This window comes from Ostrea edulis, chromosome 1 (assembly GCF_947568905.1).
Source record: "Ostrea edulis chromosome 1, xbOstEdul1.1, whole genome shotgun sequence".
Taxonomy (NCBI): domain Eukaryota; kingdom Metazoa; phylum Mollusca; class Bivalvia; order Ostreida; family Ostreidae; genus Ostrea; species Ostrea edulis.
Genome location: NC_079164.1, coordinates 15,985,222 through 16,002,792, shown reverse-complemented (window position 1 = coordinate 16,002,792; position 17,571 = coordinate 15,985,222). Strand labels below are relative to the sequence as shown.

Here is a 17,571-nt window from a genome sequence, read left to right as displayed (position 1 = left end):
GCACACAGAGCTGGTCACAGCCTCAGGTAATTTATGGCTGCAAAAAAGTCGGGGATTATGTAATAAAGTACATCGGACAGCTGTTTACCCTGCTGTGGTCAATTGTTTAACATTTAAAGTCTTATTCATTATCGTGTTATCATTTCCACATTAATGTCAATTCTTAACCAGAGAACCGACTGGTAATTAAATTGGCCGTATTATTGTGTATAATGTATATCTAAATACATCAATTGTTTGTTTTTGCGGCCAAACTCGTTGATTACAAGATTTTGATTTTGATGTGTTTGATTTTAGTTCGAATATTTCATAAACAATGCGGTCGGTCACCATTGATATGGACATGGCAATTTTAATAAATAATTTTCTTTGAAGTTCGGTGCACAACAGTATAAAAATGCTAATCTCATAAGACTATGCACCCCATTCTATTTTGACACTAAACTTGTAGCTTCTGACCCTAGTCAGTCTAAAATTTAAAAAATATCTATGTTTGGCTTTACAGTCAACCCCCACCTCCTCAAACATCTGATTCTGTCCAAATTGCAAAATCTTCCATACAAAAACGGAAATTTAATAGGGAGTGGTTGAGATACGACTCTAAATTGGGCTTGATGTTTTGTGACATCTGTATTTCGGCCAATGTACACAATGTTTTCACTGAGGGGTGTAGCATCATGAAGTTTATATTTATATGATTTATTATCTGAATTTTGATTTCCATAATAGAATTTATCAAACAAATCAACTTCTTATTATTTCAGAAAGAAATGTTTAGGTATGGTAGCTGGATATGATTAAGTAATGTAACTGATTCAAAATGCTAAAATAAGTGTAATGAATAAAATAATATATAATATGATGGAAATAATTGTAAAGCATGTGATTATTTGTGCCGTGCCACTCCCCGAAAAAGTGGCGAAAGGGAATTCTGGTCCAGTGGGAGCACTGCACATATACTCAAGTACATATGTTGCTTTGGTTTTTTTTGTTTGTTAAATAAATGTATGCTGGCTGACTGCATGTTCTGTGTTAAAGACTTACTTCAGTTGTTTTGAAGTATAAACCAGCCTAGTGGAACTTGAAGGAGATCGAGCAGAACGAGATATTAGTATAATAGGATAGAAAGTAATGTATATATTGATGCAAACTGTACAGTAAATGGAAATTGTCTTTTATTATTTTATAAGCTCCTCCAGTAAAGTCTGCAGTTGACACAAAGGAGGCTGTGAGGAAAGAAGAGGTAAATTATTTCAAACGCTCTATATGTATGAGGCCATCCTTAAAAGGACTGGTTCACGTTTTTCGAAAGAAATGTTTTTCAATTTTGATGTTAAAAATTAAAAATATAGCTCATTTAATGTTGACGACCAAAATTTGGACCGTCTGAATGCAAGGATAAGAGCAATATTATTTTAGCTTTGATTCTTTGTTATGTAAACAAAGACTCGAGTCTTTTTATGTAAACAAACAAACCAGTGAAACGTTAATTTTGTAATTTTAAGCATCTTCATTTTGTACAATCACAAATTTTAACTTTTAAATGACACATTTTACCTAAAGTATACTTGAGATGTGATATATATAATAAACTTGGATCAATATCCATTTATTTTGAAAACCCTGTAAACAATAACACACCTCAATCTTTGTTTTCAACAAAAATAATACACTCTCTATAATGAGCTTCTGTCATAATGAATAACCTTAATTTTTTTGTGAAACATTCTAAACATATTAGACTGTAGATTTTGATCATTTAAAGTGAAAAACAAATTTGGAGGAAAATCATGAATCAGTCCCTTAATCAAATGTTTATTTGGAATTGCCATCTGGGGGGTGTCAGACCCCAGAGGGAGGGAATTTATTAAAAAAAAAAAAAATTCATTGAAGTTGAAATTAATAAAAATCACAATAATAATACAGGGAACAGTTTTTTTTCCAGATATTTTCTTTTAATTCGGAAACAAGTCGAAAAAAGGGGGAATAAATTGCTGTTCAAATTACTCAAAACTTTGACAAAGATGACTGTTCCTATCAATTTCATCAGTCTATTTCAGAGGATTTCTCTTTAAAAATCTCTAGCCCTTTGACAAGACAATCAGCACAGACTAGAAGATAAACCCCACTGAATTTCTGTAATAAATTTTGGTCTTTTGGAAACGGCATCAGCTGATGCACAGTAAAAGCATTCTTTTCTTATTGCCCTTAGCTGCATCAGCATAGTATGCAAACTCCACATGCATTGTGCACTTCAACTTCAATTATTTCAGATCCATACATAACTGGCTGATATCTGAACTGTTATATTGCCCATGCCATCTGACATATATTATGAGTTTTTCAATTCGCTCCTAATCTCTGCAAGGATCTCTTTCCAAGTATTTTGAAGACTAAAACTGAATTATATTGCTGATTTTTACCTCATCTATGTGTATAGAAACACACAAAGGGATGTTTGGATCATTAGCAGAATGCTTTACACTTCATGCTGACATTTTGGCGACTACTGCTTGTCAGCAATGATCTTCTAAATGCTTTATTCTAAGAGAAGATGATCCCTCTTGATTTTGAGGTCACATGGTCATGGGTCAAACTGGACGTAGGAATATACTCTGCTCATTATCTTGAGAACCCTTTGCTTGACAGACATCAAACTTGGTACACTGGTACATCTTCAGGAGAAGATGACTCCTATATATTTTGAGGTCACAAGGTCAAGGGTCAAACTGGATGTAGGAATATACTGTTCGCTCAATATCTTGAGAACCATTTGCTTGGCAGACATCAAACTTTATACATCTTCAGGAGAAGATGACCCCTATTGATTTTGAGGTCACATAGTCAAGGGTCAAACAGGACATTGGAATATACTGTCTGCTTTATATCTTAAGAACCCTTTGCTTGACAAACATCAAACTTTGTACACTGGTACATTCCAAGGAGTAGATGACCCCTATTAATTTTGAGGTCACATGGTCAAGGGTCAAACTGTCTGCTCAATATCTTGAGAACCCTTTGCTTGACAGACATCAATCTTGTTACACTGGTACATCTTCAGGAGAGGATGTCCCCTATTGATTTTGAGGTCACATGGTCAAAGATCAAGGGTTAAACTGGACATAGTAATATATTGTCTCCTATATTTTAAGAATTATTTGCTTTAGTAACACCAAACTTGGTACACTGGTACAGCATAAGGAGTAGATGACCCCTTTTGATTTTTAGGTCACATGGTCAATCCACTCCTGACATTGGAAGATATTGTCTGCTCAATATTTTGAATTGGTGATACTACTTTCAATTAAATGATGCATGTGTATAACCCTTTTCAATTTTGCACCATGGGGGGCATATGTATGTGTTTTATAAACATCTTTTGTTTTCTCTTCGTATTTGTTAAGTGAAAAGGAATATTGATTTTAAAAAATCCTATAAAGAATGCAAATTAAATTGAGGAAAGAGCAAACAGCTTTAACTTATCCATTTTGTCACTGAATTGATTGTTGTTGTTATCAATACACAATGCATGTATTATGTTTGTTTAAATGGATTGAAGATCTTGACTTGGTAATAAAGTTGATTTGTAGGTAAAGTGTGTCAGTTGAACAATAAATAATGCATTTACTTTTTGCTTTAGATTTAGTAAGATTTAGTAGCTGACGCAGGATTGGTTTCGGCTTGCCCGACTTCTAAAATCAGTAGTGTCGGGCGATGGTAATTGCACACCCCTGAAACAGAATCCATTATTAGGGTATCCAACACTCGTAAGATTTGCCAAAAGTTAATGTTGAACTTTTCGAACTTTTCTTTTTATTTCTTCCTCCCTTTAAATTTTATTATATGTTAGTTATCCTGAAATTTATTGAAGAATGGTGTCCTATGTGTAGATTTAATAGCAACTTTGTTGTGATTCACTGTCCTTTTCAATAACTGCAGTTATTCTGAAAGTCACCGGACCATCATATTTAAGCAGTAGAATAGAAGTTGGGACAGTAAAAAGTATTACGACTCTGGACTGATTGTCCAGTGAGAAATATTCAGCAGTTTGGAAAGTTACTAAGGGTTCATACGATATGTGATACTCATTGCAATTCAATAATTTCAATTGATATGATACATTTTATAGAAGGAACAAATAACACTGTTGGTGAAAACATTTTATTCATTGATAAACTGATTTATAATCTCAACTTTAAAATCAAAATATTTTCAATATATCTAACAGTAATATGTGGGTAGGCCTTGTAGTTCAAACTGTTCAAGATTATTTTGTTTGCCTTGGACTCGTCACTGACAACAGCCTGCATGTTCTCGGCCACCTGATCTCTCATACGCATAAAAATGATAAATACAGGTCAAGTTCAATGTATTTATTAACCAAACCTGATGTTTAAAACATGGAACTGAAGATTCAGACTGATTTAATTCCAAGGTCTGAGACTTGTTAACATCTGTTTATCAAAGTTATATCAACTGGATCACATTAAACTATAAATGTCTATTTTTCATTTATTTCTCATGCAATGTAATAATTATGCTTTTACATGTCTGGTGTAGGTCTATGGTTTAGTGCAATAACATACATTCAATTTAGAAGGATGAAAACGACAACTCATCGTGATGTGATGGAAATACACGTAAAAATGATACATGTACTTGGAATAACATATATATGATTTTGAACTGAGTAACTTGACACATGAAGTACTAACACTTATATTACAATGTACTTGTGTTGGGGGAGTTTCCTTTTCTTAAAAGTGAATTATTACAATCTGGTGAAACTTGGGGTCTGGTGATATGTAGAATATCTCGACCAGACTGTGTCCTAGCTAGCTAAGTGAAAGAAAAAATCTTTTGTGAAATCTGTGGTAAGTATTTTGTCCTTTTCTCAATAAGATTATTTGTTTTGATTTTAAAGCAACAAGTACCCAAGAATTCGAAACGTGAAAAGACTGATATTAAGACAACAAAGAAGGCCTCAGATTCCAAATGTCAGCAGGGAAAAGACGAAATATTAGAAGGCCCCTGTGCTTCCAAGAAAAGAAAATTAATGGGGTACTCGGAGAAAAAATGCAAAAAAGAGGAAAAAATAAAGGTATTCATAAATAATGCATGTAGCCATTCTAGTTAAACCTACAATCATTTTTCATGAATTTTGTACATCCAAGCATTATATGTTATAAAATTACTTTGTCAGCCCTAAATTGATATTGCCTTGCTTTGATTACCAATGATGTACATGTACTTAAAGACAGATGAAACAAACATCAAAGATAGGCTGCTTATGGCTGAACAATTGAATGAAGATGAAAATAAATGTTCTAGAACAGAAATAGATACGACTGAAGAAGGAATGAATCATGAAGGGAGTAAAGAATTAAATTCAGTAAGTTTTACATTTTCAGCACATAGAACTTCAGGCCTAAAAAAAAATGTACATGTGTTTCAGGTAACCAGAAAGACCCTATTTTTGTAATGGGTCGGTGGGGGGGTAAAACATCCAGAATTTTGGGGTTTTCGACATTGGTTTTAATAAACTGTAATTGATCTCTGATACTGGGGGCTAAAAACTATACAAAAAAAACAGCATGGCCATCACCAGGTCAATATTAATAATCCAAGATTCCTGACTCTTATTACTACTATTTTAATGTGAAATGAGCAGAGGAGATTCAGAGCAGACTCCATATTGAAAAGTGGGAACGTTAGCGACACCAGTTAGTGTGTCTGGTTTGTCTACCTTTTACAACTTTATTTCGCGGGTCTACTTTCCAAAACGTGAAAATTCAGTACTCAGGTGATTATTCTACAAGTTAGTTATGACTATTAATTATGATTGATTGATTAATTTTATATTGTTTAACATCCCTTTCAAGAATTTCTCACTCACATGAAGACGTAATGATGTTGACACTGTTTAAACGGCTGTAACACCAACAAATGAAGCATCACTTTGACTTAAGTCGCCGCCCCACCGTGTGATTTCTTTGTGAATTACATCAGTACACAAATACACAAAATTCCAATAGGTGTAACAATAATTATCCAATAACTGAATCCTTGGGTCTTGAAAGGTTGATCCATGAAATAAAGTTGTAAAAGGTAGGCATTTTTCAATATGAATTCTGCACTGTCTCTCCCAGTGTCACAAATTATGTAAAACTTAAAGTGTGGGTAAGAGTTGGAGGAATCTCCGATTAGCTCGATATTTAATTGCTATTAAAATTTCAAAAAGCACATAGAAGCTAAAACTGCTTAAATGCTTGGAGCACCGTCAAAGTTTGGCAGACATCTTTGAGAAAGAACATGGGAACTTGCATAATTTAGCAAGATTATAAATATTTAACGAAGTTCAGATATATTCTGACCTACCAACCCTAATTTTGAAGATATTACCGGAAACTCAGATATTTTTTAAGGCCTTATAACTATGTTTTTTTTTAGGTCACCTGAGTGAACTCTGGTGACCTATTGCAATTGGTTTTCATCCGTCGTCGTGCATTAACAATATGCCGGTTTCGAGATACATCCGAGTTATTTCCCTTTGTAGAACTCTCGTACATAATAAGGCGCGAAAGAATTTGTTTACACGCGGGAGTGGGACAGATAATCATCACAGCGTAAGTGAATGTACTCAGTAAGTTTCTCATACGCTGTTTAATAACCCGAATTCGATTGATACACAAACTAAGTAAGTGATAAGTATTTAGGAAGTAATTAAAAACATAGAATTCTTATCCTATCACGTTATTTTGCTGGTCATAAGTACCATATCCAAGATATTTCTTGCAAATATGACATTGTTTGTATGTTTCCACTTCGGTAAAACATTTCTTTCGATAGTATTTAGTATTTCCCACATTTTCACATTTAAAGAGAAGCCGCTTTTAATACATTTCATCGTCTTCCTCGTTGGCTGTATATCCACTCTGTCCCACTTAGGCATTTAAAGTTCCACTAAATGCACCTCCTATACAGAAGAGTTCGTATCTCGAAACTGGCGTATTGAACATTTTTAACTTCTTCTTAATAACTACCAATCCAATTCTATTCAAATTTGGTATGAAGCATCATTGGGACAAGGGGGACATAAATTGTAAATTTTAGGACTCCAGCACCCCTGGGGCCCTAGGAGTGGGGCCAAAATTGACCAATTTTCAAAAATCTTCTTCTCAAGAACTACACACATGTAAGAAAAACTAAATACATAGTGGTGTAGAGCAGGAAGGCCTCTACCAAAATTGTAAATTTCATGATCCCCGGGGTAGGGGTTCTGACCCCAGGGCGGGGCCAAACTTGTTATATAGTGTTAATGTGTAAAACACTTAAATAACATCTTCTTTAATGCTATTGATACTAAATTGAAAGTAAATAAATATTTAGAAAGAACAGGTAGTCCTTTACCAAAATTGTAAATTTGATGATCCCAGGGGTAGGGGTTTTGGTATTGGGGTGGGGCCAAAATGGTCAGTTATTAAATGTGTGAACAATTAATAGACACTTTTATCGCAATTCACCTTTGAATTAGAACGCTTTACCCGATATAGTATTGCGTTGTGTGACGACACAATTGAATGAGACGATCGAACAGTTTGAATGACACGTTTGATGTAATACAACAAGAGTTTTCATTGGCTGATTGCAGCCCGCCCACCTTCTCGAGCTGATTCAGGTGACCGGTGATCAGACTAGAAAATTACTAGGCCTACCTGGAGAACTGTAGCTCTCTGAAAAAACATTGTGACGGAACAGAGCTACAGATCCAGCTCTTATAAAAACCTTCGATTTACGGGGCACAAAAAGCTGTGCACGGTTGAGGCCTGATATCACGTTATCGGTGTATTCTCGTGTTGCTGTCTCATAAATTCAATATAAAAAAATCTTAACATATTTTCCTACAATAGTTGTGTCCAAACATACCTTCAAATATTCATTAAAGCCACACACAACCCGAAAACTCGCAGCTTCAAATGATTTCGTTTGTTGATGTAGCCATGTTAGGTAGCCGGTCAATTCAAACTCTTATTGCTATTGGTATCTATTCATAAAATTGGTTGTAAGTTATGTATTCACTCGTCAATAATTATCAACGCGAATGATTAATAGAAATTAAAAGATACAGTTTTTGTAAAGGTAAAGTAAGCTCTTGATTAACGAAAATGCCACATAAGCCCATTATGGTCCTTAACATTCGTGTGGCAGAGATGGAGACCGGCCCTAACTAATGAAAGCCGCATTGCCGTGAGTTTAGTCATTTGAATAATTGTCATTTAATGGAACTGGGATAATATATTAATTAAAATATTTAGCTAAAATAATTGTGCGGGTATTAGTTCACATCTAGACGCTATTGTGCTAGTATGGAAATGAACCGGGATTCGAATTGACCGGCTACCTAACGTGGCTAAGTCAACGAACGAAATCATCAAAAGCTGTGAGTTTTTGGATCGTTTAAAGCTTTAATAAATATTTGAAGGTATGTTTGGACACAAGTATAGAAGGAAAATATGTTAGGATTTTTTTATACCCCCCGCAACAAGTTGTGGGGGGGTATACTGGAATCGGGTTGTCCGTCTGTCTGTCCGTCCATCCGTCTGTAGACGCAATCGTTTCCGGGCTCTAAAGCGTTATCCTTTCCACCTACAGTCACCATATCATACATATGGACTACCCATGGGATGAAGATGTTCCCTATCGATTTTGGGGTCCAAAGGTCAAGCGCACTGGACATCGAAGTAGCAATATGGTTTCCGGGCTCTAAAGCGTTATCCTTTCAACCTACAGTCACCATATCATACATATGGACTACCCATGGGATGAAGATGTTCCCTATCGATTTTGGGGTCAAAAGGTCAAAGGTCATGCGCACTGGACATCGAAGTAGCAATATGGTTCGGTTTGTCATGCCATTTGTTTTTTACACTCAGAAAAGAGGTAGTTTATACCTATTACCAACACCCTTTGGGAGATTGGGGTAAGTGGGGGGTATTCTTAGTGAGCATTGCTCACAGTACCTCTTGTTTATATCAAATTTATGAGACAACAACACAAGAACAAAACTTTTTCTCTTTCTTCCTTTGAAGTTTATTTCCATCTGGCCGTCATGTTTTCTAATGCCGACTACTCCGTATAAGGGAATTTGGGCGGACTTGTACATATGGACCAATGAGAGTTTCTGTTGCATTTCGCAATTGTATTACAAACAGATTCAATTGTGTCGTCACACAACGCGATACTATATCGGCCAAAGCGTTCTAATTCAAAGGTGAATTGCGATAACTTCTTGATAACTATCATTCCAATTCTTTTAAAATTTGGTATGCAACATTTGGAACAAAGGGAACATAAATTTTAAATTTCAGGATTCCTGCACCCCTGGGGCCTTCGGGGCGGGGCAAAAACTGCCCAAAAATAACCAGTTTTCAAAAATCTTCTTCTCAAGAACCACACACATGTAAGAACTAAATGCATAGTGATGTAGAGCAGGAAGGCCTCTACCAAAATTGTAAATTTCATGATCCTCGGGGTAGGGATTCTGACCCCAGGGCACATCGTCGGAAACCCACGGTTGATTACGCTTCGTTCCTCTCTCCAACTCGTGATGGAGAGAGGAACGAAGTGTAATCAACCCAGGGCAGGGCCAAACTTTTTATATAGTGTTTTTGTGTAAAACGCTTAAATAATGTTTTCTTTAGTGCTTTTGATACTAAATTGAAACTAAATGGATATTTAGAAAGAGCAGGTAGTCCTTTACCAAAATTTTAAATTTCATGATTCCCGGGGTAGGAGTTCTGACCCCAGGGTGGGGCCAAACTTACTATATAGTGTTTATGTGTACAACACTTAGATAACATCTTCTTTAGCGTTATTGATACTAAATGGAAATTTAGAAAGAGCAGGTAGTCCTTTACCAAAATTGTAAATTTGATGATCCCCTGGGTAGGGGTTCTGACCCCAGATTGGGGCCAAACTTAGTATGCAATATATATCTGTAAGTTTGCTGATACGGTATAAATTCTAAATGCATACTTAGGAATAGCAGAAAAGGATGTACAAAAAAATGGTAATTTTACACATTTTGTTTTATACTGTTGCTGAATATTAGAATTTAGCTTAGATATTCAGAACAGGAATTTTTTTTCCTAGATTTCATAGCCTTTGGAGTAGTGATACTTTTTCACTAGTACGCAGGTGACCAATAAGGCCTGTGGGCCTCTTGTTAAAAGTGTGAAGAATGTGAAACTTTTTATGCCCCCCAGATCGAAGATCGGGGAGCATATTGTTTTTGTCCTGTCTGTCATTCTGTCTGAAACTTTAACCTTGCTAATAACTTTTGAACAGTAAGTGATAGAGCTTTGATATTTCATTTGAGTATTTCTTATAAGACCTTTCCATGGGTACCAACATTTTTGACCCTGTCACCTGGACCTTGGAGTTTCACCTACTTTTTGTTGCTAATAACTTTTGAACAGTAAGTGCTAGAGCTTTGATATTTCACATGAGTATTCCTTGTGACAAGACCTTTACGTGGGTACCAACATTTTTTTACTCTTGACCTTGACCTACTTTTTAAAAAATTGACATTGGTCATAACTTCTAAATGGTAAATATTAGAGCTTTCATATTGTACATGAGTAATTTTTGCAGCAAGATCTTTCTACTGGTACCAAGATATTTGTCCCTGTGACCTTGGCCATCTTTGGAATTGGCCATTATCGGGGGCATTTGTGTTTCACAAACACATCTTGCTATTTTTACCTTTGAATATCTTTAACACATTGGCATGTTGTCATGTAGAAAGCTGTAAAGGTAAAGAAACCATTGCTGCCTGTTCGCTCTCTGAGTGATGTAGAGTATGAAGAGATATTCAGAAATGCTATCAACAGAGTCATGAACACACCGTTGGATGAATGTAAGATATTGCTATGTTATTGATACATTCTGCAAATCTCTCCCTCAGTTTCAGATCACGGTGTTCGAAATTGGTTGAAAACTTGATATAGACCACTGGTCTTTGCCAAAACAAGATGACATAGACCTCATTAAATATGCAGAGCTGTTTACTTGTACGGATCGTCCGTATTTTCCACGGATTTTACAGTCAAAATACGATCTACAGATTCACGCTAAAAATCTACGATTTTCCACGAATCTGGGGGGAAAAATCAGTTTCCGAAATTTGATGATCTGTATGATAAAGAAGCTTGTCAATTGAATTAAACTGGCTTCCCGCTGATTGGTACCGAGGAGAGAAACGAGGTTAATAGGGATTGAATTAAACTGGCTTCCCGCTGATTGGTACTGAGGAGAGAAGCGAGGTCAATAGGGAACCAGTTTAGTCAATTCAAGTTACCATTGTTTAAAGCGCACCATTGCTATTGATTTATGTCAAACTTTTTAAAAAGCATGGATGGCAAATGTCAGATTGACGAGAATGCAAACGAAACATCCAAATCCATTCAGAGGTTCAAAACAAGAAAAAAATATGGCCTTATTTTAAAGATTCATACAGAGTGCTTTGGCCATGCCTCCAACAACCGAAAAAAGCAGATCACATGGTGTTTTGCAGCGTATGAAACATTGACTTCAGCTGCGGTCACGGAGGCGAAAATGACTGCTACATACACGTTCAGTGTAAACTACATAAATACCTATCAAAGCTGAAAGTGTCTAACAAGTCGGTGACAAGATTCGTGGATATTTCTAACAACTCTGAACTTAACAGCGTGCAATAATTAGTGAAGTAAATGGTTTGTTTAATTCAATATGGTATTATTTTCGTTTCATTTTTTATCAAGTTCAAATTGTTTTGAAACTAAGGGATAAATGGTATGGATGTAGAGAATATAATTAAAACGAAATTTATTGAACAAAGAGCAAGGTCAAAATTATTATAACCGACAACCTTCTACAAGGAGAGAACCTCATGGACTATTAAAAAAATTTTTAATTTTATTTAAATGCTATGGTATTTTATAAAATATGACAAATTTAAAGAATGATATAAAAGCATAATAATTACACATTACTACTAATGTAAAGTACAAAAGCAACAATAAACAGCAACATCCTATTTATATGACAACAAGTTGTTCATATAAACAAGGGTTTAACAACCCGCGTAGCACTTTTTTGTTATATTCAACTGTTATACTGACAAAGTGCTCAAAATACTGACAACTTGGTTCCAGAATACTGACATCAGTCAGACAGGGTGAACAGGTCTGAATATGGCATAGACTGCAACATTGAATGAAATTAACACAATTTTTAAGATATTAATATTTACTTCTTATGTACTTAGAAAGCATATTTTCTCTCCATTTCCATAACAATATCCTCCTTTCCTCATTACGTTTATGTTAATCAGACATCGACTGACCAGTGTTCTTTGGGGTAACTTTACGTTTTGTTTCCATATGACCGAGCGCCTTCCACATACTTAAACTTTGCATGCAATTTAACAAATTGTCCTTTCATTTTTAAAACAAAGACTATACCCGTTCATGTTTGGAATAATTTGCTTGAACAGAAGATGGTTCAACTAAACTTTTTAAATGGGAATATCATTAATTCTTATATCACAAGAAAGAATTATGGTTAGTAAAGGTGAGATTACTCTCGATCAATACACAAGCTGGTTAGTAAATGTTAGTCATGATTGAATTGACAGTTTTTTTTAAATCAGTCATATTGCCACAAAAGCTAGCACTTAATGGAACATTGGTTTCTCTAAGCATGCTGGACTTTTTACACCACAGTTCAGCAACACTTTATTATTGTTGTTTTTTTTTAAATTTATTTTAATATTATTATCATTTCTTGTTTGCTCTTTTTTTAATTTCTTATTACAACTGGCATAGACTGCAGGTGCCATTTGACAGAGACTCAGTATATTGGTCTATGTTTAATTTTGAACACTGAGTACATCATTATGATCAATTTTAATTTCTTGATATATTACATGTAATCAATAACCGTTCACAAAAAGGAAAATATTTTATATCTTTAATCTTTCTGCATTCATGTACAAAAATGTTATTAATTTCTTCCATCTGTTTGTTTGAATTTGTGGGAGGGGTGTTAAAAATGTGTTACTGTACATGTTAATTTGCAACATGTTTATTGTGCTTTCAAGCACTGTGAATATCTGTTAAATGCAATTTAAAGTTGCAACATGTACACAATAAACTTTAAGGAAGAATGTATATAATTTCCATGATTTCTAAGTCAGAAAATGGCAATCTGGCATAATGGCTCAGTGTCGACTATTTCTTCACTGACAACGTCAAGGTTCAATTAATCCCTTGCATTTAATCATTGTCTTGGTGATGTCTTTTATTGTTGATTAAATTCTTTTAAAAACTGGGAACAATTATGTATTTTCTTAACAAATAATTGCTCCATCCATCACGTTCATATTTAGTCATGTTATCAGTTTTATATTCAGTATCAGTAATCAAGGCTCGAAATTAACATATGCCCGTCAGTCTGTGACTGGTTAAAAGTCTGGCGGACTGACTTACATTTGTTTTAGTCAGTCCGATGGGACTTTTCTAAAACGTCTATAATATTGGAAAACATCCTTATGGAATCTTAAACACACATTTGGCATTCCCTCTGTAGATTTCAGACAAACCCAATTAGGAAATGTAAATCACACATTTGATAATTGTTGCAATATTATCTGAGGGATATCACGTTAAATTCCTTTATTTTTTTTTAATAATGTTAAACGAAATATGTTTAATTATTTCTGGAAAACTCTGGTGGATTGGTAAATTTTTCTGCAGACTGGTTGAAATTATACCCTATCAGTCTGGCTGGACTGGTGACATAAAACATTAGTTTTAAGCACTGGTAAAATATCTGTACAGTTTGATTTAAGGTTATGTCAAGTGTTGTATGTTGTGTGTTACATTATCAAAGATATTGGGTTCTTAAGAGTTATCTTCCCCAGCATAGAGTGTGGCCTTAACTTAAATCTTAGTAGTCTGCATAATCATGTTTTTAGGGAGAGAGATGAACAATTTGTCTTCTGTTTATAGTGATGGTCTCTACCCGGAAACGAGACTACAGCTCAAATTTGTGTGGTCAGAGGGAGGATGACAAACAGACAACAGAACTGAAGAAAGTCAAATGCCCAGCCATCAAACATAAAGTGGCTTCAGTTGCTAAGCTTAAGAAACAGGATTCAGAGCCAGTAACAAAAGTCAGACAACCTCTCATTAAGAAGACCAGTAAGTTGGAGGGTGGGGTCAGGAAGTCAGGTGGTGGCAGTAAATCAGGTGGTGGCAGTAAATCAGAGGGAGATGGTGGCGGTGATGTCTGTAAAAGCCCATCAACTCCAGATGAGACTGCAGATATTGTAGCAGACATGGGAAGTTGCACTGAAGACAACAAGGAAAATGTGCCATACCGAATGAAACAGAAGAGTGCTCAAGAAAAGAAGCAGAGGAAGGCATTAAAGGAAAATAAGTAAACTCCTCTTTGTCTATATAAATAAGTTTTGATTAATTTCTCAACATTAAATGATGTAAATATTATCCAATAATATAAGCATGCATATGCAATGGAATGTTTCAAAACTTTTGGAAAACCCAGCACTAGCACCAATTGCCGGAAAACATTCTCATATGAAATAGTAGAACATTCTTGTAACAAATTCACACTTATTGAGAAGTGATATTTATTCCCCTTTGAAAGGAAAATGACGAAATTTTTATTGGTTTTAATGAACTGTTTTTTGCTGGCCCTGGAGGTTATTTTAAGTCATAAAGCATTTTCATGACTCTACTTGGACAGGAATAAGGGGTTCAAAATTTTCATTAAAACATGAAGGAAATTTCTTTAAAAAATGTCTATTGTAGAAAGATAATAGTACAGTTTAGTAAAATATATAATGTAAGCAACCTTAGATAGTGTAGTTTTATATATGTTCAAACCATGACCCCTAAGGACAATGGTAGCTAGGGTTTACCATTTTAACTGAGAAATGACACGTACTGCATGCTCAAGTGAACATTCTGGCCCATGGACTTCTTTGCTAAATAGATTATTCACTCATTAAAGTAATATAATAGTGTAAGTAAAGAAATGTAATATTTAATGATGAACTATTCAGATGTATAGATAAAACCAAGGACAAGGAAACAAAATTCAAATGCTCTTTGAATGTGAAAGCAAGACCCCCAGAGTCTACTAAGACTATAGAACCCTCACAGTCTACAACTTCACGGGCTACAAAGGCTCAGGACCCAAAGCATGCCCACTGCTTAGTCAGTAAGTTTTAAGGTTATGTAGACTATGAATGCAAATTTAGTAGTGATGGGAATTGGTAAAGAAATTTAATAATTGGTGATCAATCTTTAGCAAATAACTAGTCAAAAATCAGAGAAAGCATATATAAGGGTTCAAAGTTTTGCAGTTTTGTTCCTTTTTAAAGAATATTTTTACTCAAGAAGACATATTTAAATTTCTCTTCCCAAGAAGAAAATTACAATTTGAATTGATATATATGCATGTATTCTTAGTAGAATGCATTTTGGTATAGATTAATGTATGTTCGTATCATGACTACTATGGGCAATGGCGGGTACCGCAGTGGTTTTTAAAAAAAAAAAATTTATATGGGGAAAATGCAACTGCATAGGTTAAGCAATATGTTTACATGCTTGATATACAAATTTTATCTCTAACTCTTTAAAATTTACTGCAGAGAAAAAAATCTTCAAGAAGTCAAATGCACAGTTGGAAATGAATGACGGAATTGAGATAAATCCAAAAAGTAAGAATTTTGCAACTTTATAGTACTAGAATTTGGCTAAATTCACACAGTAATCTTTATGTAAATTATGACTTGTAACTTTTAAGGAATATATGTCATGTTGTTTAGAATTGAAAATTTGGCAACGGCAATGTCATTGCAATGCATGGACTGAATATACTCAATTTGTTATGTTAATCATCTTTGCAGCAAAAGTCACTAAGACAGATAGAAAACCAGAAGTAATAGTTGATCGTAAAAAAAGAATGATGGAACGAGATGTTTTTCAGTATGGTAAGCCTTTGAATACAAAAGGTGTGCACATTAGAATACACGTTGCACACCAGTATAATTATACCCCCCGCGAGCGAAGTTATGGGGGGTATATAGGAATCACTCTGTCCGTCTGTCTGTCTGTGCAGATTCGTGTCCGGGCCATAACTTCTTTGTTCTTTGACATAGGCATACCATATTTGGCACACAGGTGGATCACCATGAGACGATGTGTCGAGTACTTTCATGACCTCTATATGACCTTGACCTCAAGGTCAAAATTAAAGGTTTTTTTTTACAATGGATTCGTGTCCGGGCCGTAACTTCTTTGTTCTTTGACATAGGCATACCATATTTGACACATGAGTGTATCACCATGAGACAATGTGTCAGGTACCTTCATGACATCAATATGACCTTGACCTCAAGGTCAAAATTAAAGGTTTTTACAATGGATTTGTGTCAGGGCCATGACTTCTTTCTTTGACATAGGCATACCATATTTGTCACATGAGTGTATCACCATGAGACAATGTGTTGGGTACCTTCATGACCTCTATATGACCTTGAACTTTGACCTCAAGGTCAAAATTGATTATAGGGTTTTGACATAGTCATACCATAAGACATGGGTGTATCACCATGAGACTATGTGTCATGTACATTCATGACCTCTTTATGACCTTGATCTTTGATCTCAAGGTCAAAATTATAGGTTTATGCCATGGATTTGTGTTTGGACTATATCTTCCATTTTCTTCTACAAAGGCATACCATATTTTGACACTCAGGAAAGAGGTAATTTATACCTATTAACAACACCCTTTGGGAGATTGGGGTAAGCGGGGGGTATTCTTAGTGAGCATTGCTCACAGTACCTCTTGTTCCCTCAAGGTTCGTGTCAAAGCATGGCAGAGGCAAAATAATCTTCAAGTTTCCACTTCTCATTTAGGCAATTTTCTCGTGAGATGGGTGCTTATATTTTTTGTGAGTCAAATTACTTTCATCTTTCTAATATTATACTAACTGTTCATGGAAATGTATATGCTCTTAAGAGCTAATGTTTTTAGGATTTTAATTTCATATCGCGAGGGAATACACTGCTTAGCGGTGCTCTTGTTAACTTTGAAATGAAGAAGTACGTGTATAGTGTACATGTACATGTAACTAGCCTTCTAGTGAATTTAATCAAATGGAAAGCCATAGTGTTCCATTTTTTGAAAAAAAATGTTATGTAAACCTACATGCCAACTTTTAAAAATTCATGGGGAATCTTTTTTCAAAGCTCGATATTTGTGACATTTAGTCGTGAAAAATATTTGTATTTTCAAAGAAAATGTCATTCTAGTCATTGTACATGTATCATATATTAACACAACATCAAAAAGTGTGTTCCATTATCCATAACTTCAACCAAAACTCAAAAAACACACTTTGTAAGATATATTATGTTATTGAAATTGTCAACTATTCATCAAAAAGTTAAAGATATACTATTATATTCTCCCCAACAACAAGAAGTTACA

At 34.9% G+C, this 17,571-nt stretch overlaps 1 protein-coding gene across 4 annotated transcripts in view; it reads left to right on the top strand.

Annotated features, from left to right (window-relative positions):
- The window catches only part of LOC125661738 (uncharacterized), a 46,729-nt gene that overhangs the window by 1,441 nt on the left and 27,717 nt on the right, over nucleotides 1–17,571 (top strand). For 2 of the 4 annotated variants that reach the window (XM_048893904.2, XM_056152899.1), the window contains exons 2-9: nucleotides 1,191–1,243; nucleotides 4,925–5,101; nucleotides 5,258–5,392; nucleotides 10,804–10,918; nucleotides 14,055–14,484; nucleotides 15,131–15,288; nucleotides 15,725–15,793; nucleotides 15,983–16,066. In XM_048893904.2, coding sequence (XP_048749861.2) covers nucleotides 1,191–1,243; nucleotides 4,925–5,101; nucleotides 5,258–5,392; nucleotides 10,804–10,918; nucleotides 14,055–14,484; nucleotides 15,131–15,288; nucleotides 15,725–15,793; nucleotides 15,983–16,066 — 1,221 coding nt within the window. Of the gene's footprint in view, nucleotides 1–1,190; nucleotides 1,244–3,650; nucleotides 3,755–4,924; nucleotides 5,102–5,252; nucleotides 5,393–10,803; nucleotides 10,919–14,054; nucleotides 14,485–15,130; nucleotides 15,289–15,724; nucleotides 15,794–15,982; nucleotides 16,067–17,571 lie in introns of those variants that run through there. The other 2 variants (XM_056152900.1, XM_056152901.1) reach the window with 2 other exon arrangements.